Genomic DNA, 23,362 nt, shown 5'->3' with positions numbered 1-23,362 from the left:
TGCTATATTTATGACAGGAAGCATTACTCCCCTCTTTTGTGTACCCGCTGGGTGTCGTAGTGTGCTTGTCTCCTGTCTTTGCTGCCCTAAGAATAGACCTTTTGTGTTAGTACAAGGGCATACTGATGGTGGCGAGCATCCCTGAGACAGTGCAATGATAAAGTACACCTCAAGATGGTGCTGCAGGACAGGACAACTAAAGATACAAGACCATGGGTCAGGTTTCATCACTGGTGTCTAGTTTGTCATTGGGACACCTGAACACTAAGCAGTACTGTGCAAAATACTGACTTTAGACTGTAAATATGTTTGATGTGTTCCATTAGAACAGTGTTTTTCAACCACTGTGCCGCACCGTGAGATATTGTCTGGTGTGCCGTGGGAGATGATGTAATTTCACCTAATTGGGTTAATAATATTTTTTGCAAACCAGTAATTATAATCCGCAAATAATGTGCCATTGTTGAGTGTCTGTACTGTCTAGAGCTTGGCAGAGTAATCGTGTAATACTCTTCCATATCAGTAGGTGGCAGCAGGTAGCTAATTGCTTTGTGGATTCAAACGACAGCGGGAGGCAGCGTGCAGGTAAAAAGGTATCTAACGCTTAAACCAAAAATAAACAAAAGGCGAGTGCCGCTAAGAAAAGGCATTGAAGCTTAGGGATGGCTATGCAAAACGAAACTAAAACTGAACCGGCTACAAAGTAAACAAAAACAGAATGCTGGACGACAGCAAAGACTTACAGCGTGTGGAGCAGCAGATGGCGTCCACAAAGTACATGCGTACATGACATGACAATCAACAACAAAATAGGAAACACTAGACAAAGGAAAACACCAAAAAACTCCATATAAGTCACGGCGTGATGTGACAGGTCGTGACAGTACACCTACTTTGAGACAAGAGCTATAGTGAGGCATGCTTGGTTATGGTTTGAATTTATATCCAACAATTGCGAGAACGACTTTTTACTGTCAATATTGGCTGCTGAGTTTAATTTCTTTATGTTTTCTGCTAGTGGTGTGCCTCAGGATTTTTCCAATGAAGAAAATGTGCCTTGGCTCAAAAAAGGTTGAAAAACACTGCACTAGAACATGTCACCTCTCCATGCAGCTGATATTAGAGCATGCTGATATGGGTCATCAACTGCATTCTTCCTCCAGGATTCATCTTTTCTGATATCTGCCTGTCAGCATCAATAATTTACAATGTCATGTTTGGGCGGGGAAAAAAAATCACCCTGTCCGAAGATTAAAGAAATAATGATTGTTTTCCGACATTCTTTAATCTCATCTGCCAAGCACGCCCACACACCAGCCTGACATTGTGTTCTTGCTATGTGCAACACGTTTGACATTCAGTGTTTCTCAAATAAATGAGCTTTTTTTTGGTTTTGTTTCGAATGATTTCAAACAATCTTCTTTTTGAGCTTGTGGGGATCCCTCAACAGGTTAAAACGTTTTACAGCTTGTGTTGGTGCAGATGGTCTCTGTTTTGTTTTTGTTCTTTTAGACCCAAAAATCGGGTTAAGGCTCAGGATTTATCAGCACGGTTGCCACAGTAATAGTCGCACACTGTCTGCTGCGTGTTAGCGAGGTGCCAGAGGCAGCATCTATCTAAGGTACATTGCCACCATCCATCAGGGGAGAAAGAATAGGGCTGTCCTATGGAGGACGGCCCCAGGCTGATAGATCATGACCATGCATGCCTCGATTTACGGACTTAATTGGTTCTTGAACAGGTTTCGGAAACTGAAAAGTTAGTGTATTGAAACCAATTTCTCCATGAGAAACAATGTAAACAAGAATAATGGTTTCAAGCCTCGACTGAAGTACAAACCCCAAAACTAGTGAAGTTTGCACATTGTCTAAATAGTGAATAAAAACAAAATACAATGATTTGCAAATCCCTTTCAACTTATATTCAATTGAATAGACTGCAAAGACAAGATACTTAACGTTCGAACTGGAAAACTAAACTTTTGGAATTTGATGCCTGCAACATGTTTCAAAAAAGCTGCCACAAGTGGCCAAAAAGACTGAGAAAGTTGAGGAATGCTCATCAAACACTTATTTGGAACATCCCACAGGTGAACAGGCTAATTGGGAACAGGTGGGTGCCATGATTGGGTATAAAAGCAGCTTCCATGAAATGCTCAGTCATGCACAAACAAGCATGTGAACAAATGCGTGAGCAAATTGTCCAACAGTTTAAGAACATTTCTCAATGAGCTGTTGCAAAGAATTTAGGGATTTCACCATCTACGGTCCGTAATATCATCAAAAGGTTCAGAGAATCTGGAGAAATCACTGCACGTAAGCGATGATATTACGGACCTTTGATCCCTCAGGCGGTACTGCATCAAAAAGCGACATCCGTGTGTAAAGGATATCACCACATGGGCTCAGGAACACTTCAGAAAACCACTGCCCGTAACAACAGTTTGTTGCTACATCTGTAAGTGCAAGTTAAAACTCTACCATGCAAAGCGGATGCCATTTATCAACAACACCCAGAAACGCTGCCGGCTTCGCTGGGCCAGAGCTCATCTAAGATGGATTGATGCAAAGTAGAAAAGTGTTTTGTGGTCTGGCGAGTCCACATTTCAAATTGTTTTTGGAAACTGTGGACTATCTGTGTTGGCCCTGAGATGAGGTGGCCATTGTAGCTGAGATAGGCTCCAGCGCCCCCCGCGACCCCGAAGGGAATAAGCAGTAGAAATGGATGAATGGATGGGTGGCCGTTGTGTCCTCCGGACCAAAGAGGAAAAGAACCGTCTGGATTGTTATAGGCGCAAAGTTGAAAAGCCAGCATCTGTGATGGTATGGGGGTGTATTAGTGCCCAAGGCATGGGTAACTTACACATCTGTGAAGGCACCATTAATGCTGAAAGGTACATATGTTGCCATCCAAGCAACGTTATCATGGACGCCCCTGCTTATTTCAGCAAGACAATGCCAAGCCACGTGTTACAACAGCGTGGCTTTATAGTAAAAGAGTGCGGGTACTAGACTGGCCTGCCTGTAGTCCAGACCTGTCTCCCATTGAAAATGTTCTGGCGCATTATGAAGCGTCAAACACCACAATGGACTGTTGAACAACTTAAGCTGTACATCAAGCAAGAATGGGAAATAATTCCACCTGAAAAGCTTAAACAATTGGTCTCCTCAGTTCCCAAACGTTAACTGAGTGTTGTTAAAAGGAAAGGCCATGTAACACAGTGATAAAAATGCCCCTGTGCCAACTTTTTTGCAAGGTGTTGCTGCCATTAAATTCTAAGTTAATGATTATTTGCAAAAAAAAATTAAGTTTCTCAGTTCGAACATTAAATATCTTGTATTTGCAGTCTATTCAATTGAATATAAGTTAAAAAGGATTTGCAAATAATTGTATTGTGTTTTTATTTACGAATTACACAGCGTACCAACTTCACTGGTTTTGGGTTTTGAAAATACTTCTTTTTTTTCATGTTTTTCCTAATAAATTCAGTTTACAAAAAAAAGATAACATTTGAGGCGCTGTGGTCTCAGAAATGACAGAGGTGAAATGCTCATCGATTTTGCTTCCAGAAACAAACTCAAAATTATGAACACCTTCTTCAAGAAGAAAATATCCAGAAGATGGACTTGGAGAAGCCCGGACGGTAAAACCAAGAATGAAATTGACTTTATCTTGACTAACAAGCCAAAGATTATTCAAGATGTTACCATATTCAACAAAGTAAACACTGGCGGTGACCACCGTATGGTTATGTGCAAAGTGAAGGTAGATACGAGACTAGAAAGAATGAAATTAATAGCAAAATACAGAAAGCCCGATATGATCAATTTGGAAGCCAGAAAGCATGAATTTCAACTACAACTACAAAACCGCTTTCAAGGACTGGAAGTAGAAGATACTTCCGACCTTGATGAATGGAATGACAAATTCATTGACATAGTACATGAGAGCTCTATAAAAACAGCAGGGAAAGAAAATAAAAAGCAAGAGTCCAAACTCTCAGATAGCACAAAGTGGCTAATGGAGAAAAGGAGGAATATGAAGAGAGATGGAGTGGGATTCCAGAATGTTGAATATACAGAAACATGCAAGACAATACGAAAGAAACTCCGACAAGACATAAGAAAATACAACACCCTTAAAATTCAAGAGACAATAGAAAACAATAAAAGTTTGAAGAAAACAAGGCAGAAACTTGCAAGTGGAAAGCAGAAAATAACAACATTACTTGATAAAAAGGGGACAGAAATCACAGATCAAGACATGATTTTGATGAGGATTGAAGAATTTTATGAAGAACTCTATCAAAGCAGTCAGTCAGTAGACCTTCAATTATCCATAGACTCAGAAGAAATTCCAGACATCACATATTGGGAGGTGCGGCATGCAGTCAAAAACATGAAACGAGGGAAAGCACCAGGACCAGATAATATTTTAATTGAAACAATTAAAGAGGGGGAGGATGTCATTGCTAAGGAGCTGGCGAAGCTATACACAGCTTGCTTACATCAGGGGAAAGTGCCAGAGAAGTGGAAAGAAGCTAACATGATCATCATTTTCAAGAAAGGGGACAAGAGGGACCTCAAGAACTACAGACCTATTAGCCTTCTTTCAAACATATACAAGTTGTTTACAAGAATTCTGACAAATCGAATGGAAAATACACTTAATAGCAACCAACCCAGAGAACAAGCAGGGTTTAGGAGTGGTTTTTCTACCATGGACCATATTCATACATTGAATCAGATCAAAGAAAAATGCCAAGAATACAACAAACCACTTTGTATGGCCTTCATAGACTATGAAAAAGCATTTGATTCGGTGGAGACACAGTCGGTTCTAAAAGCTCTGCAAGATCAAGGAATTCATCATAAGTACATTAACTTACTCAAGGACATCTACACAAACTGCACTACCACAGTTACGCTGCACAAACCAAGCGAGAAAATCCACATAAAGAAGGGTGTCCGACAAGGCGATACAATTTCGCCTAAACATTTTACAGCTTGTTTGGAAGGCATATTTCGCTCTCTGGAGTGGGAGGATAAAGGAGTTGATATCAACGGAGACAAATTTAATCATCTGAGATTTGCAGATGACATTGTTGTCTTGGGAGAGCAAATCAGTGAAGTGGAAGATATGCTTAAAGACCTTGCAAATGCCAGCAAATGTTGTGGATTGAAAATGAATATGAAAAAAACAAAAGTTATGGCAAATTCCATGGTACCTCATGGACCTGTGACTGTTAATGGAAATGAAATTGATGAAGTTAATGAATATATCTATCTGGGGCAGAGATTTAGCCTGAAAGAAAAGGGTCAAGAACAGGAGATAGGGAGGAGAATCAGATTGGGCTGGTGCCAATATGGAAAACTGAGCAACATCATGAGAGGAGAAATACCGTTAAGCCTAAAAATAAAGGTCTTTAATCAATGCGTGTTACCAACCATGACATATGGAGCTGAAACCTGGGCATTGTCAAATAAAATGGAAAAGAAAATAGCAGCAGCACAACACAACATGGAAAGAAATATGCTCGGAATCACATATAAAGACAGAAAAACAAATGAATGGGTGAGAAAACAAACGCAAGTCCAAGACATTATGAGAACTATCAAATTCAGTAAGTGGAAGTGGGCTGGACATATCAGTAGAACAGATAATAGATGGACTTCCCTAATGACATCATGGAGACCCATGGATGGGAGCAGAAATAGAGGAAGACCAAGAGTGAGATGGCGAGATGAGATAGACAAATATTGGGGAACAGTGCAGTGGCAGGGAGCAGCTAGAGATCGTTCACTATGGCAGAAACATGCTGAGGCTTTCGTCCAGCAGTGGACTGACAATGGCTGATGATGATGATGATGACATGTCTTAGGAGAGGTTTGTCCTCTTTGAACACACTAAAAAGCACTATACAGTACTATATGTTAAACATAACGAGGGGGCGATGGATCAACTTCCTATTTTATGACAAAGTCAAAACAACAACAACTCGCTGAACTGTCCTCATTTTCAGCCACCCAGCTGACACACGGTCACTATTTCTGTGGTGCACTCACAGTTTGAAATCACAAAAGTCCTTAACTTCAACAGCCAGGTCGCTACAGTGATTGTGAATAAATAAATAAATAAAATCCACTTTACTTTGTTGATTAATTTTCTTGCCGTGCAGCGGAAGAACGTGGGTGGGGGGGGGGCAGTGTCGACAACGCTGTGGTTACTTCCTGAATGTTTCTAACCACATATCTCTTGATCATTGCTTTCTTGGGCTAGGTAAACTAGAAAAGGGTAGTAAAAAGGCTATTAAAAAACACACTTAAAAGCCCACAAAACAGCATTTAGCACAGTAGGTAACAGACAGAAGAGTTTGTATAATAGATAGATAGATAGATAGATAGATAGATAGATAGATAGATAGATAGATAGATAGATAGATAGATAGATAGATAGATAGATAGATAGATAGATAGATAGATAGATAGATAGATAGATAGATAGATAGATAGATAGATAGATAGATAGTACTTTATTGATCACTGGGGGAAATTCAGCACCACAGTTCGCTCACAATAGACAATAATAATAATAAATAATATAATATATATAATATATTATATATATAATATATAAATAATATAAATATATTCTACATATACTCTACATTTAGGTGCAGTCAAGGAACATATGCATTATACAGTCTGATGGCTGTCGGTATGAAGGACCTCCTGTGTCGATGGGTTTGATGGGTTTGTAAACCAAGGTTCCACTGTAAACTATAAGTGCTAATGATACGATTGTCATCCCCTCCTAGTACAGCTTCAAGACGACAGCAATGAATACCACTGTTGTGAGAAAAGGCCAACAAACAAGGAACAATACAGCACAATAAAGAATTACACAACTTTGGAGTCAGATGATATCATCATCAGTGGACCCCTTAGGGGGCTCAAGTAAATCTTGGTACGACTGTGTTCAGCCATGATCTCAGTCTGCTTCCGTGCTACAATAAATCCACTATGTGTGTCTGTGACGTAATCTTAACACGCTAGACATACAATCTGTCAGCCTGTCTATTCAGCCCCTTTGGTAGAGGTACTACTCGCACATCGTACTACTCGCATTGTTGTTGTTTTTGACGTACTGTGCAGTAAATAGTAGAACAGATGCAGTTGGCGGGTTCTAAAAAAAACAATTAGAGTCGGTCTATCATGAATGGAACCATCAACCAATCAGAAACATTATGGCACAAACAAACTAATGAAAAAACAAATATGACTTTCCAGGTTATTATTACATATTAGCTTTGGCCGAGGTTGATATTTTTGTCATCTATCAAACGAAATCAACCCTGGTGGTTCCTTTTGCACAGTATGTGATACCAAACCTAAGGGTAAATCAAGTGCACTATGTAGTAAGTTAAATATTTGAATATTTTTTACTGGATACTTTTTAATACGCTTCTGCCTTGAGACTTTGTACGTTAGTAATATGCAACAATTATTACTTCATATTGACAAATGTGGTGTTTTAGACTGCAATATTGTTCAATTAAGGACACTTATTAAACCGGCTCAGTAGCTTTGTGGTTACAGTGTCCACCCTGAGACTGAGCGCTTGTGAGTTCAAACCCCGGCCGAGTCATACCAAAGACTACAAAAAATGGGACCCATTGCCTCCCTGCTTGGCACTCAGCTTCAAGGGTTGTAATTGGGGGTTGAATCACCAAATGATTCCTGAGCGCGGCACACGCTGCTGCTCACTGCTCCCCTCACCTTCCAGGGGGTGAACATGGGGATGGGTCAAATGCAGAGGACAAATTTCACCACACCCATTGTGTGTGTGACAATCGTTGTGACTTTAACTCTAACTTTAAATAGCTTGTGTGCTTTGCTGTTGTGTAGCTGCTAGCTTTTAGTAGCCTATAGCCTACTATGTTTACTTTTTGTAAATAACCACTAAAATACAATAACATATGTATGTGCTTATTGGAGGAACATTTAGATGTCAACTGGCTGTCCAGCTTTGCACGAGTAAACAGGACTGTTTGTTTTGGAGCTAATATCGGAGATTTTAAATGCAAACCGTGATCATCCCATACCTTTTTTTTTTTTTTTTGATATCTCTCCGATATCAGTAGCGGATCGGGACACTCCTAACCAAAATAATGTCATATCTCCCACCCACAGCAAGAATCTTAAATACTTAAAAAAAAAACAGAGAACATCCCCTTTTAGAATGCTCAATATTTGCACCCACAACTATAACCACAATAAAGAAGAAGCTTTTAGCATTTGTTGCCAAGACACACACTAACAAAGAGTAGTCCGACTCATCGTGGTGCCTTCAAGTTGTCAAAGCACTTTAAAGAGAGTATAACTCTGGTTACTAAGTGACACAGAAGAATACATGAAGGTTAAATCAAACCTTTGTGACACTTGCATTTAAATTAAATGTTTTTTTATACAAAAACATTAGTATAGGGAATAACCCTTTTGTTGTCTTGCGCAAGTTTGGCTTGAACAGTTTAGTACTTTTGCATACCTGTTGATAATTGTACACACTATAAAGTAAATATACTGTAAATGCTATAACACCTTTTAGGAGTGAGATGCAGCGTTTACTTGAATTAAAAAAAGTAAGGCAGACTGCAGGCAATTTTCTGATGGAGATCTGGCACCTGGTCCCGACAGTACACTGGTCAACCCTGCTTAACAGGAAATCTAAGAGGCTTAGTTAGTACACTAATGCCCACATGGTCTAAGGTAGCAGCAACATTGGCAACAAAGAGCCTCCGATATGCCGCAAGTCGAACACTACCCACAAAAAGCCAAGGTTTGGTTGAAATTTCAACCTGAAATGCAGGAACACTTTTTCCAGGTGAACGTACGTTGAACTTCTCGAAACATGTCCAAGGTTTTAGTACTTTTTTGCACAACTTAGCGTTCTTTAACAATGAGTTGAATGGTGGAATCCAGGGCTTTCATGATGCCTTCCTGTGAATTCTAATTGAACCAGAACATGCACGAGAGCAGGAAGTTCTGCATTTAACATTTTAGAGAAGTTCAAATTAAATAAAAGGTTAAAGTGCATTTCAATTTGTCCTGAAAATGTACCCAAATGCCAAATATCGCTACAGTGCAGGGCTATTCAGCTGGTGGCCAAGTCCATGCATCACATCATACCAGTTAAGAACTTGGGAGACAAACATCTTGGCAACAAATTCCTAAAACACTACAGTTCACCTGTTGTAGAGAGGAACTTGGACCAGGTAAACACACCGGAGGATCCTTGCATTGATGTTTTACCTTCCAAGGCCAGCATCCGCCATAGTTAACCCTTTTGCACAGTCATCCTATTTTCTTAGGAAATGTGCAACTGACCAAAGAGCAAAAACAAATGTCAACTGCAGAGGATGCTGGTTCTCAAAATAAATAAATAAATAAATAACAATATTCATTTTGAATGGAGAAGTCTGGCTCACCGGTACCTTAGCTTAGCGTTCTTGAAATGTGGCCCCTATAACAGTTAAACTGAACAGACATGCTAGGGGGTTATTCCACATGTCTGAAATTACAACATCCTGTAACATGAAGCTGCACAATGAAGTTGATTTTTGAGACGCTGCAATGTGTGATAGTACAAAACATTTTACTTCATCAAAATGACAGTTGCCAGTACAAAAGTGTAGAATTAAATAAATACTGTACATCAAAGGACAGAATTAAGGGAGGAAAATAGACATGGTTCAGTTTGGCTCCAGCAGCGTAAAACCATACACTGTAAAAATGTTCATTGTAAATTCACAACAAATTACTGGCTAATAATTGCATTTGAAATACTTTCACAATTTTGACTGTGAAATATCTTTATAGTAACAACTATATGCGGTAATTTCACAATTGTGATTTTTAGTTCATTACAAAAAAGTTACAACTTTATGCTGTAACTTCACAAAACGTTTTTCATAGTTACTCTCTCGGTTACAAAGCGTACCGCATCACTGTACAAGAGTGTTTCTTGAACCACAGGGCTTGCAGATAAATACGTTTCTCAGATGTGGTGCCTATGGGCCACAGCGGTACTTAGTTGTAATACACTTTCCCACCACTGGTGGCAGTAATGACAATCTCAAACAGAAGAAGTCTGCAGCTAAAGTCACAAGAGACTTTTCTTAAACGCAAAAATTATGACTAAAGCAGTGAAGCTGTATTTTCATATTTTATTATTAATTTAGCACTGCCTATGTGTGTGTAAATGTATGTTGCTTATATTTGGCAGTATATTTTATTAGTATTTATTTATGTGATCAGCCTGACCTTAGCCTTGATAAGAATATTTGTAATTCACATCATTTAATAAGGTTTATCATGTTAAGCCTGCTCAGTGACCTTGTGGTTAGAGTGTCCGCCCTGAGGTCGGTAGGTCGTGAGTTCTAACCCGGGCCAAAGACTATAAAAATGTGACCCATTACCTCCCTGCTTGGCACTCTGCATCAAGGGTTGGAATTGGGGGTTAAATCACCAAAAATGATTCCCGAGCGCGGCCACCGCTGCTGCTCACTGCTCCCCTCACCTCCCGGGGGGTCGGAACAAGGGGGTGGGTCAAATGCAGAGGGTAATTTCACCACACCTAGTGTGTGTGGGACTATCAGTGGTACTTTAACTTTAAACTGTAATAATATGATTTAAATCAAGAGTAAGATGAGTAATTCAGTGTTATTATTTGAATCAATCAATCAAAGTTTATTTATATAGACCTAAGTCACAAGTGTCTCAAAGGGCTGCACAAGCCACAGTGACATCCTCAGCTCAGATCCCACATCAGGGCAAGAGATAACTCAACCCAATGGGATACAGTGAGAAACCTTGGAGGGGACCGCAGATGTGGGGACCCCTCCCCCCAGGCGACGTGGACATTGAGTGGATCTAGTTAATAGTGTGAGTGGGCCTCGGGTCCCTCTGTCATGAAAAGGTTGGGCCCGAAGTCAAAGAGGTTAGTTAAGAAGTTCGAACCCATGGTCTGCAGCAGTGTTTTTCAACCACTGTGCCGCGGTACACTAGTGTACCGTGAGATACAGTCTGGTGTGCCGTGGGAGATTATGTAATTTCACCTAATCGGGTTAAAAATAATTTTTGCAAACCAGTAATTATAATCTTCAAATAATGTGCCGTTGTTGAGTGTCTGTGCTGTCTAGAGCTCAGCAGAGTAACCGTGTAATACTCTTCAATATCAGTAGGTGGCAGCAGGTAGATAATTGCTTTGTAGATGTCGGGAACATGGTTTGTGGTGATCACAATATGCAAGTAAAAAGGTATCTAACGCTTAAACCAAAAATAAACAAAAGGCATTGAAGCTTAGGGATGGCTATGCAAAACTAAACTAGAACTGAACTGGCTGCAAAGTAAACAAAAACAGAATGCTGGACGACAGCAAAGACTTGCAGCGTGTGGAGCAGCAGACGGCGTCCACAAGGTACCGTATTTTTCAGACTATAAGTCGCAGTTTTTTTCATAGTTTGGCCGGGGGTGCGACTTATACTTAGGAGCGACTTATGTGTGAAATTATTGACACATTACCGTAAAATATCAAATAATATTATTTAGCTCATTCACGTAAGAGAATAGACGTATAAGATTTCATGGGATTTAGCGATCCGGAGTGACAGATAGTTTGGTAAACGTATAGCATGTTCTATATGTTATAGTTATTTGAATGACTCTTACCATAATATGTTATGTTAACATACCAGGCACGTTCTCAGTTGGTTATTTATGCGTCATATAATGTACACTTATTCAGCCTGTTGTTCACTATTCTTTATTTATTTTAAATTGCCTTTCAAATGTCTATTCTTGGTGTTGGGTTTTATCAAATAAATTTCACCAAAAAATGCGACTTATACTCCAGTGCGACTTATATATGTTTTCCCCCTTCTTTATTATGCATTTTCGGTCGGTGCGACTTATACTCCGGAGCGACTTACACTCCGAAAAATACGGTACATCCATACGTGACATGACAATTAACAACAAAAAAGGAGCGCAAGACACTACACAAAAGAAAACAGCAAAAAACTCAAAATATAAGTGTGGCAGGTCGTGACAGTACACCTACTTTGAGACAAGAGCTATAGTGATGTTGGTTATGGTTTGAATTCATATCCAAAAATTGCGGAAACGACTTTTTATTGTCAATATCGGCTGCTGAGTTTCATTTTTTAATATTTTCTGCTGGTGGTGTGCCTCAAGATTTTTTTAATTAAAAAAAATGTCCCTTGGCTCAGAAAAGGTTGAAAAACACTGGTCTACGGAACCTCTTAAAGGCCTACTGAAACCCACTACTACCAACCATGCAGTCTGATAGTTTATATATCAATGATGAAATCTTAACATTGCAACACATGCCAATACGGCCGGGTTAACTTATAAAGTGCAATTTTAAATTTCCCGGGAAACTTCCGGCTGAAAACGTCTAGGTATGATGACGTTTGCGCATGACGTCAATGGTTGAAGCGGAAGTATTGGTACACCATTGTATCCCAATTCAAACAGCTCTGTTTTCATCTCAAAATTCCACAGTATTCTGGACATCTGTGTTGGTGAATCTTTTGCAATGTGTTTAATGAACAATGAAGACTGCAAAGAAGAAAGCTGTAGGTGGGATCGGTGTATTAGCGGCTGGCTGCAGCAACACAACCACGAGGACTTTGACTTGGATAGCAGACGCGCTATCCGACGCTAGCCGCCGACCGCATCGATGATCGGGTGAAGTCCTTCGTCGCGCCGTCGATCACTGGAACGCAGGTGAGCACGGGTGTTGATGAGCAGATGAGGGCTGGCGTAGGTGTATAGCTAATGTTTTTAGCATAGCTCTGTCGAGGTCCCGTAGCTAAGTTAGCTTTAATCGCGTCGTTAGCAACAGCATTGCTAGGCTTCGCCAGGCGGTACAGCATTAACTGTGTGGTTACAAGTCCAGGGTTTGGTAGTATTGTTGATCTTCTGTCTATCCTTCCAGTGAGGGGCTTATTTCTTTTGTTTCTATCTGCATTTAAGCACGATGCTATCACGTTAGCTCCGTAGCTAAAGTGCTTCGCCGATGTATTGTCGTGGAGATAAAAGTCACTGTGAATGTCCATTTCGCGTTCTCGACTCTCATTTTCAAGAGGATATAGTATCCAAGGTGGTTTAAAATACAAATCTGTGATCCACAATAGAAAAAGGAGAAAGTGTGGAATCCAATGAGCCCTTGTACCTAAGTTACGGTCAGAGCGAAAAAAGATATATCCTGCACTGCACTCTAGTCCTTCACTCTCACGTGCCTCATCCACAAATCTTTCATCCTGGCTCAAATTAATGGGGTAATCGTCGCTTTCTCGGTCCGAATCGCTCTCGCTGCTGGTGTAAACAATGGGGAAATGTGAGGAGCCCTTCAATCTGCGACGTAACGCTACTTCCGGTACAGGCAAGGCTTTTTTTATCAGCGACCAAAAGTTGCGAACTTTATCGTCAATGTTCTCTACTAAATCCTTTCAGCAAAAATATGGCAATATCGCGAAATGATCAAGTATGACACACAGAATGGATCTGCTATCCCCGTTTAAATAAGAAAATTTCATTTTAGTAGGCCTTTAAGAGACAATCAGTTTGAATGTACAGTAATTTGTTGTGGTATTACAGTGCTAATTGCTAGCACACAGTGATGTTACTGCCATGTGTTGTAATGTCAAAGTACATTTGGATTACAGTATGCGGAAAAAATACTGGTAATTTTTTTTTTTTTACAGTGTAGCTGACTCTTTATTGTTCTCACACAACAAAAAGGGGTTATTTGGCGTAAAAGCCGCCTTCACTGGAAACAAAAACATGTCATGTGCAAAAAGTCACTGATGATTGAAAAGGCACTAAGATCTTTCAAATCATCCCGGGGAAGTATATTCCACAAAAAAAAAAAAAAAAAAAAAGTACAGACATTCCACTGGTGACCTGAGCGTGCATGGCAGCAGGTGTGCAGTCCACTTGTAAGAAGGTGAGTCCGTGACGTGTCCAGCTGTCAGCAGCCTTTAAGGTGCGGGAGTGCGCAAAGTTTGTCCACCTTCCCCAGCGCGGCGGCGCTTTCCACGCCTTTCAGCCACTCTTTGCACTTCCTCACCACCGTCTCGTCCACGTCGCCGTCCTCCTCCTCGTACTCCACGTCGTCGTACTTGTACTGGTCGTTCAAGAGGGAGATTTTCACGATGGCGGTGATGTCCTGGTGCTCCACCTCCTCGGCTTTGTTGGACGGCTGCGCGCCCTTGGAGGCGCCGTGCGCCTTTTTGGAAGGGAAGACGCGCCGGTGCCGGAAGTCCGTGGACGCGCAGCATTTCTGCTGCTTGGCCAGCATTTGCTTCTCCAGGTTCCGCTTCTGGATGACCAGGATGGCCTCCGGGGTGAGGCTGAGAGTGAATTGCAGCTCCTTTTTGGCGTCTTCTTTGCCGGCTAGGAGTCTGCCGGAGTCCACGGAGGAGGAGCGCCTCACTCCCGCGGACGAGTCCTGAGGTTTGGTGGAGGTCAGCCAGGAGCATTTCCCCTGCGGATCCTTCTGCGTGGGGATTTTAGTCTTCTCCTGCTGCGTCCTGCGCCCTAAATTGCGTAAATTCGCCGAGGTCCAAGATGAGGTTTGCTTCTCCTTCCCGGGTTCCCCCTTCTCCCCGCTGACAGGATTGGCTTTCTTCTTCCCGAAAAACTCCCTCCCCGGCGAGGAGATCTTCTGATGGAGGCTGATCGGCGGGAAAGGCATTTTCAGGATGTCAAAAATAGTATAAAAATGTGCAAAAAAAAGTGCCGCTGTGGCATCATCCGAGGGGAGTGCACCTGTCGTCCCGAGCGTGGACGTCTGCTGTGAACCCACACGCTGTCCACGCCTTTATGGCGGGCGCTGGCGAGGTCGGTGGGGGGGTGGTGGGGGGCGTGGTCAGGAGACACGCCAAACAAAGGCAGGGAGAGGAGGCGGTGATATCATAAAGCTATTAACTTCCGATGAGAGGCACACGCAACAGAATATGAATCATACATGCGAAAAAAGTGCTTAGTGAGTGGGGTCTGCTTGCTTTTCTGCTGCTGTCATAGTCGTCATTTAGAGCAGTGTTTTTCAACCTTATTTTTTTGGAGTCAAGGCACATTTTTTGCGTTGAAAAAATCCGGAGGCACACCATTAGCAGAAATCATTAAAAAAAAATGAAACTCAGTTGACAGTAAAAAGTCGTTGCCGCAATTGTTGGATATGACTACATGAATTTATTTATTTTTTTAAACGAAATAATTGATTGATTGATTGAGACTTTTATTAGTAGATTGCACAGTACAGTGCATCCATGTAGAGCAGGGGTCACCAACCTTTTTGAAACCAAGAGCTACTTCTTGGGTACTGATTCATGCGAAGCGCTACCAGTTTGATACACACTTAAATAAATTGCCAGAAATAGCCAATTTGCTCAATTTACCTTTAACTCTGTTATTATTAATAATTAATGATATTTATCTTTGTGGAAACACTGATCATCTTAATGATTTCTCACAATAAATATATATAGAAACAGATAAATATCAATATGCAACACTTTATTTTTATATTTTCTCTAAGTGCACATTTTTCAAATTGAACATTTTCAAATGATCACTATTAAGACAGTCTTGTGAAATAATAATATCCCATTTTAACTAGCTAGCCACTAACATTTTTTAACAAATCATGAATTACTTTGCACCATGTTTTTACAAATAATAACTCATGTAAAATACAAAAGTCAACTCTCAAATTTTTAAATAAATCATGTCACACTTTAAACTAGACACCAAATCTGTTATCTGTTTCTTTGTCAGTTAGTGAAGACCAAGTCTTTAAAATATTTTCTTGGATTTTCAAATTCTATTTGAATTTTGTCTCTTAGAATTAAAAATGTCGAGCAAAGCGAGACCAGTTTGCTAGTAAATAAATAAAATTTTAAAATTAGAGGCAGCTCACTGGTAAGTGCTGCTATTTGAGCTATTTTTAGAACAGGCCAGCGGGCTACTCATCTGGTCTTTACAGGCTACCTGGTGCCCGCGGGCACCGCGTTGGTGACCCCTGATGTAGACACATAGAATCATCATACTGCTGTGATTATCACTCAATCAATCAATGTTTATTTATATAGCCCTAAATCACATAAGTGTCTCAAAGGGCTGCACAAGCCACAACAACATCCTCGGTACAGAGCCCACATAAGGGCAAGGAAAACTCACCCCAGTGGGATGTCGATGTGAATGTGTGCTGTGGAAGTTTGCTCTTTTGCAAACTCCAATTGTGCTGCAGTTTTGTTCTTTGACAGCAGTGGCTTCCTCTGTAGTGTTCATCCATGAACTCCATTCCGTGGTAATGTTTATGGTCATAGCTTATTTCAACACAAAGGTTATAAGCTTGTTTTGCCAGAACATTAGTAAAATATTGTTATCCACAACTCACATTTTGTATTACACTGTATTTCAGTTGGGACTGCTAACGATTAATCCAATTAGGAAAAAGTTTAGATTAATATTCTGTTGCTTCATTATTCTTTGAATGAGCGTGACGAAGTAAAAATGTATAAAATCTAGACCACATGGAGTTCTCAGAATTTAAAACTTCACCCACATTAGAACAGTGGTGTGTGGGCCTTAATTTGTGTGGCGATGGACAGTGGAGATTTTTATTTTTATTAATGTGCTCAAGTTAAAAGTGCAATTTCAATATTGGTGATGTGCATTTATGAGAAAAAATTTTCATGTCATGGCAGGCTGGAAAAGTCATTGTTTATTTCAACTATTTTTATGCATTTATGACCTGATTTAATCAGACGCAAATACCACACGGTAAACAGCGTGAGCATTATATAAAAAAGCATATACTATTAGTGGGCGTGTGGCATACTATTTACTAAGACTGCGTGTGCAATTGAAAAGTGGTGCCGACCGCCTTATTTAAATGAGGATTTTGCGTGTGCTATACAGGGCATCAACACAAAGACACTCATCTAGTGCACATCATCATGCTCCTATCTGTGGCGTTTTGCTGTGTTTTCAAACCTGCAGCAAACATATACAACTTTTTATGGGCATTTTAGAAACAGTCCTTTAGTGCATCTACATTGACACCACTTTATCTTTTTTTTTTGCATACTTTAAAGTTTTTTTTTTCATATAAGAAAATTGTTAATCATATATATGTGAAAAAAAATCGAACATCATTAAAACCAAAACCAGGGCTCGAATATAACCACGGCAACTGCCGCGACCGCCCTGGTATTTCGGCGTAATGGCCAAAAAATTGACCAATATTTGCGGCAAGAACATGCCGTGACCGCCATTGACTTTTTACTTGTTAATGGACGAGGGATGTAACAGTACACGGTATAATGATAATTTGCGATAAAATTCCTGACGGTTTGTAATACCGTCAAATTTTTTAATTAACGAAAAACCGTCATTTTCGACAACACGAAATCAGTCGCGCATGCGCACTAGCGGTGTTTGGCTAGATAATAATGGCGGGCAAGCTACACGGACTTTGCTGCAGAGATTTCCCCTCGGACTAAACGGAGCCAAGCGCTGGGTTTGACGTAATTTTTCCTCGTTTCCCGGCGTGCGTTTAAGAGCGCACTGCTGTGTTTAGATGGCGACAGGTGTGGACAATATTGGAGACAGACGCACTTGTCCCCACATTAAAAGTATACAGCGAAGGAGAAAACTATTTGATGTTTTGCAGCAGACGATGTGTCGGGAACGTTGTCACAACTTGTTTATAAAGTCTTTACTTTGTTTACTGGGATGTTCACTCCTCCTTTATTAACTGCAAACTGTATCAGTGTTCAAATAACATCAATACTAGCCATACTTGCCAACCCTCCCGTTTTTACCGGGAGACTCCCGGTATTCAGCGCCTCTCCCGATAATCTCCCGCAAGAAATTTTCTCCCGACAAACTCCCGGTATTCAGCCGGAGCTGGAGGCCACGCCCCCTCCAGCTCAACGCGGACCTGTTCTCACGTCCGCTTTCCCACAATATAAACAGCTTGCCTGCCCAATGACGTCATAACTGTAGAATGATCGAGGGCGAGTTCTTGGTTTCTTATGTGGGTTTATTGTTAGGCAGTTTCATTAACGTCCTCCCAGCGCGGTAACAACACACAACAGCAGTCACGTTTAGTCTACCGTAAAGCAGTTTGTCTGCCGCAAACAGCAATGTTGTGACACTCTTAAACAGGACAATACTGCCATCTACTGGATAGCCTCCAGAACACTGAAATTCAAGTATTTATTTTATTTATATGTATAATAAAATAAATATATATATATATATATATATATATATATATATATATATATATATATATATATATATATATATATATATATATATATATATATATATATGAAATACTTGAGTTGGTGAATTCTAGCTTAAATATATTCCCATTTTAACCACGCCCCCACCCCCCACCTCCCGGTATCGGAGGTCTCAAGGTTGGCAAGTATGATACTAGCTAAAATGTTTTGTCATCTCTTCGAACTGAACGAAAGCTGTGAAGATTGTGTATTCGATGTGAGAGGCATCACTTTGGGATTTTTTTTGTTGTTGGCCAAACTGTTGTACTGAAACACTAGGGAGACGTTGGAGAAGAACAGAGCTTGTTTATTAGACTTCATCTTCATTAGCCAAACTTTGTGTTTTATTTTGAAATCAAAAAGTAAACGCCATGTTTTTTTTACATTACTTGTGTTTTTTTCATGTCACAAAGGTGTTACTTAAAAAATCATTCATGTGACACAACATTTTGTTAATGTTTTATTGTGTGTAGTTAATTCCCGTACGACATATTTCTGCTCAAACTCTTAACGGATCTGTCCCGATACCGCATCTACATGTACATATAAATATGAATAAATAGAAAACTTTAAACAAAAAAAGTAAAAATAGAGATAAAGGCATCATGTAATGACAAAAAGCTGACAAGTTGATATTATTAAAGAATTAAAAAAAATCTAATATTTGTCTTTAAATATACGGATAACATTTATCTATAGCCTCCTTTTTATTAGACATTACAAATGACATGATGGTATTACGTTCACACCCCAACACTGCTATACCTAACAATCAGTGATCATGATTTCAATATGGATAACAATAATCTAAATTATTACTTTGGCCATAATTGGCAGCCCTAGATCAAAAGTGCATATATATATATATATATATATATATATATATATATATATATATATATATATATATATATATATATATATATATATATATATATATATATATATATATATATATATATATATATATATATATATACACACCCACACACACATATATACTGTATATCTCCTGCCTTAAAAGAAAATTATGTTTGCCTTGGTGCCCTAAAATATGAGCTCTCCTTTAAGGCAACACTTGCCTTGTCCTTAAAAAGTAAAAATTTGAGGCCTGCGAAACGCATCAATTAGTTTTAATCAGGCCCACTATCAGCAATACAATTATAAAATTATGTTTCTGAATAGACAATATGTCTAATGTTTCTAATGTTCTCACTGCCCATCGTCTGTGTTTGCAACGCGAGCACTCATCCGGCAGCCGCGTGTGGAACTGTCCCTGTGTTGATAAATCACATTGCTCATGCTAAATAATTATATTTGCATTTTTCCTCCCAGTTTTGTGGGCATTTTGATGATCAGCATATATTTTGCATAGGAATGACAACAGAGACGAAAAATTGATTGCATGCCTTACTCTGCTCACTTAACAGACGCAATCCACTTTGCACACATTTAGTAGACCAGCTTTGCGTGGCGCTATGAGGTTTGCACATGTTTTAGTACACGCAACCCTTTTGTAAGTCAGGCCCTCCATCCATCTTCTACCGCTTATTCCCTTCGGGGTCGCGGGGGGCGTTGGAGCCTATCTCAGCTACAATCGGGCGGAAGGCGGGGTACACCCTGGACAAGTCGCCACCTCATCGCAGGGCCAACACAGATAGACGGACAACATTCACACTCACATTCACACATTAGGGCCAATTTAGTGTTGCCAATCTACCTATCCCCAGGTGCATGTCTTTGGAGGTGGGAGGAAGCCGGAGTACACGGAGGGAACCCACAGAGTCACGGGGAGGACATGCAAACTCCACAAAGAAAGATCCCGAGCCCGGGATTGAACTCAGGACTGCTCAGGACCTTCGTATTGTGAGGCAGATGCACTAACCTGAGAGTATTAAATGTGTTTTATCTTATTACTCGATTATCGAACAAACTAGTCAATAGATTGTTTGATTACTAAAATAACCGATAGCTGCAGTCTTACTTTCAGTATGCATTTCTTTCTAGTGCAGTTCTTTAATCACTATTCGAATTATACTTTGACAAAAAAAAAAAAGATCTGGTCGCCACTCCAACAGTGCGGTCTTTGTATTTATTCTATAGGGTGATTCAAAAAGAATACGCCAAAATTATCACTCGATATTTCAAAAATGAAAAACAATAGAAAACCTAGCTTGAACACCTGTTGTACATAACTTTGAGTATTTATTTCATGCTTTACAAGTGCTCAATATGGCCACCACCGGCAGCACGGGCAACATCAAGACGGTATGAGAATTCCTCCCAAACGCGCCCCAGGATGTCGCTATTCGATCTTTCATTTCATCAAGGTCTTCCAGGACTCTTTCCTTTACAAAAGCCGCCAGTGTCTTTAAACTGTTCAACCCACCATCGAATGCTCTCACAATGGGGTGGATCAATGCCAATTTCTATTCTAAAAGCACGCTGCATTATGACAATGGCATTTGTTTTCGCAAACTTAAGCATACCAAACGCTTTCGGTAGAGGAGTCGCCATTTTGAGGGTAAATAAACACGTGGTCTTCCTATAATGGAATGGCGCCGAAAGAATTACATGACCACAGGGGTGAAATTGTAACACAATAAAACATGGATAACTCCTGTATCAAATGACCATTGATTCAGTCTACTAGAATGCTTTAGAACTGAATAAATGCGTGATGATTTTGGCGTATTCTTTTTGAATCACCTTGTATTTTGTGGTCATTTGTCATTATAATAAATAAATAAATGGGTTATACTTGTATAGCGCTTTTCTACCTTCAAGGTACTCAAAGCGCTTTGACAGTATTTCCACATTCACCCATTCACACACACATTCACACACTGATGGAGGGAGCTGCCATGCAAGGCGCTAACCAGCACCCATCAGGAGCAAGGGTGAAGTGTCTTGCCCAAGGACACAACGGACGTGACTAGGATGGTAGAAGGTGGGGATTGAACCCCAGTAACCAGCAACCCTCCGATTGCTGGCACGGCCACTCTACCAACTTCGCCACGCCGTGGCATCATGTCTGAATTGACCAGTTATAAAAATACTGATAGTTAATTTAAGCAAATATTCTTTGAAAAACTTAGTGAGCTATTCAAAACCAGCTCACGAGCCACTGAATTAAGAGTATCTAATTAGATTAATTAGCCTTTAGCCCACGGCCCAGACCACGTGACTTTAAGGTAGGCGTGCTAACCACTACCCCACCATACTGTTGTTCCAGGATGCAAATCACAACTGCAAAATTCAAAACATTGAATCTAAAACCTCAATCAGTACCAATTGTCTTCGTGAAGCATTAAAAATGGTGTGTGCTGTATCTAAGGTTTATAGATTCCTATATCGCCGGATGTCCTTGAACTCACACGTCAGTCACATAAGGACACGCATGAGTGATTTGAACTTTTCAGTTAATAATCGGCTGAAGTGTCAATTTACTGATGCGCATCAATGGCCTATAGTGGTGCTTTCAACCGAGCGAACCTGTAAACAAAGAAGACAATTTATAAATAAATGTATGAACTGCAACATTGATTTCTATTGTCACTTTTGTTTTTGATACCGATAGTTGGTTGAAGTGGGAGCTTGAGGAAATCAATACTCTATCTGAATGTACACATCCTTTATTAAAAACTGCTTTTTCCGTTACAATTTGCAAGACATTTTGTACTGAAGCAACTGGGCATATTGGCTACAACCTCTTGTTAAGTGCAGGAGTCATTTACAATGCTGGTGAATAAATGACACTTTATGAACCGGAATGAGAAACAAGTACACATTATATGAACATCAACTAGAACTTATTGCAATAATACCTTTTGTATAGATTTGATGTCCAAAACACTGGTAGTGTTGCATTTTATTTATATTTATATTTAGCAGAATAACAATGTGTTTATTTTTTTGGAGGCTGGCATTGTGTGTGTGTGTGTGTGTGTGTGTGTGTGTGTGTGTGTGTGTGTGTGTGTGTGTGTGTGTGTGTGTGTGTGTGTGTGTGTGTGTGTGTGTGTGTGTGTGTGTGTGTGTGTGTGATCCCGCTTCTCACTGACTTCTGCATTAAACGTAATGCTGCAGGAAACAGTTGGGACACTGGCAGATTGCCGAAGTCAGGATACGTTCTCAAACTTTTAATCCAAAAAGAAAACTGATCACAAAAAAACAACAGGCGTCCCTTAATTCTACAGCATTATTTGATCCCGCAGATTACATAAAGAGGGTATGGTGCTGAGGGATTTGCTTGTTATTTAACAAGTAACTTGAACAAGTTGTACTAAAAGGGATACTTTGTCCATAATCCTACTTTGCAAGGGCCTAATGAATCTATGTGGGGGCTTGCAAAACACGAAGCACATTGGTACAAAGTAAGAAACTGAGCACTGTGGCTTCCTGCAATATAACAGCTTTAAAGTCACAAACAGTGTAAGACAAACGCATATTCACACCTTCTCGTCACCATAATATGAACATCTGCACTGCTGAGGTAATGAATCCCCTAGAAGAGGTTGTCATGACAACTCCATCCTCAAAGGCTAGAAGCCATCATGCTGAAGCAATGCAGGGATCCAGTTGGAAGCTATGTTGGGTTATTAGGTCACGCCAAAACCACATTGCTCAGGAAAGCATAATTAACCGGGTCATTGTTGCATCTGGCAGGAAATCAAATTTTAAAATACTCTATTTTAATGTAATTTGCCAGTTTGGGGGAGGGGGCTAATGTATGCTCACATACACACAGACTAGACATATGGTGCTTTTTTTTACACTGTTAAGCTCAAGGACATCAAAGATGCCCGTGCAGAATCACTGAAGCAGTGTCTTAAATGTCAAAGGGAAATTACATTATATTAAAAACTAGTCTGTAGCATCTTTACAGATCAACTGCTCATATTAAAGACAGAGAAATAAATTATTTTTGCCCATATTTGAGCGTGTGCTGATCAAAATGCTATTTAAAAGAAACATGCCATT

General features: G+C 40.0%; 1 protein-coding gene across 1 annotated transcript; it reads right to left on the bottom strand.

Annotated features, from left to right (window-relative positions):
- Positions 1 to 12,704: 12,704 nt before the first annotated feature.
- Positions 12,705 to 14,887, bottom strand: prr18 (proline rich 18). Its single transcript, XM_062057663.1, has one exon. The coding sequence runs from the start codon at positions 14,779 to 14,781 to the stop codon at positions 14,056 to 14,058; it is 726 nt and encodes a 241-aa protein (XP_061913647.1). The 5' UTR covers positions 14,782 to 14,887; the 3' UTR covers positions 12,705 to 14,055.
- Positions 14,888 to 23,362: the final 8,475 nt, after the last annotated feature.

Source organism: Entelurus aequoreus, linkage group LG09, assembly GCF_033978785.1.
Source record: "Entelurus aequoreus isolate RoL-2023_Sb linkage group LG09, RoL_Eaeq_v1.1, whole genome shotgun sequence".
In the NCBI taxonomy this organism is placed as follows: Eukaryota; Metazoa; Chordata; class Actinopteri; order Syngnathiformes; family Syngnathidae; genus Entelurus; species Entelurus aequoreus.
Note: the sequence above shows the minus strand (reverse complement) of the source record. Positions and strands in the feature narration are given on the sequence as shown.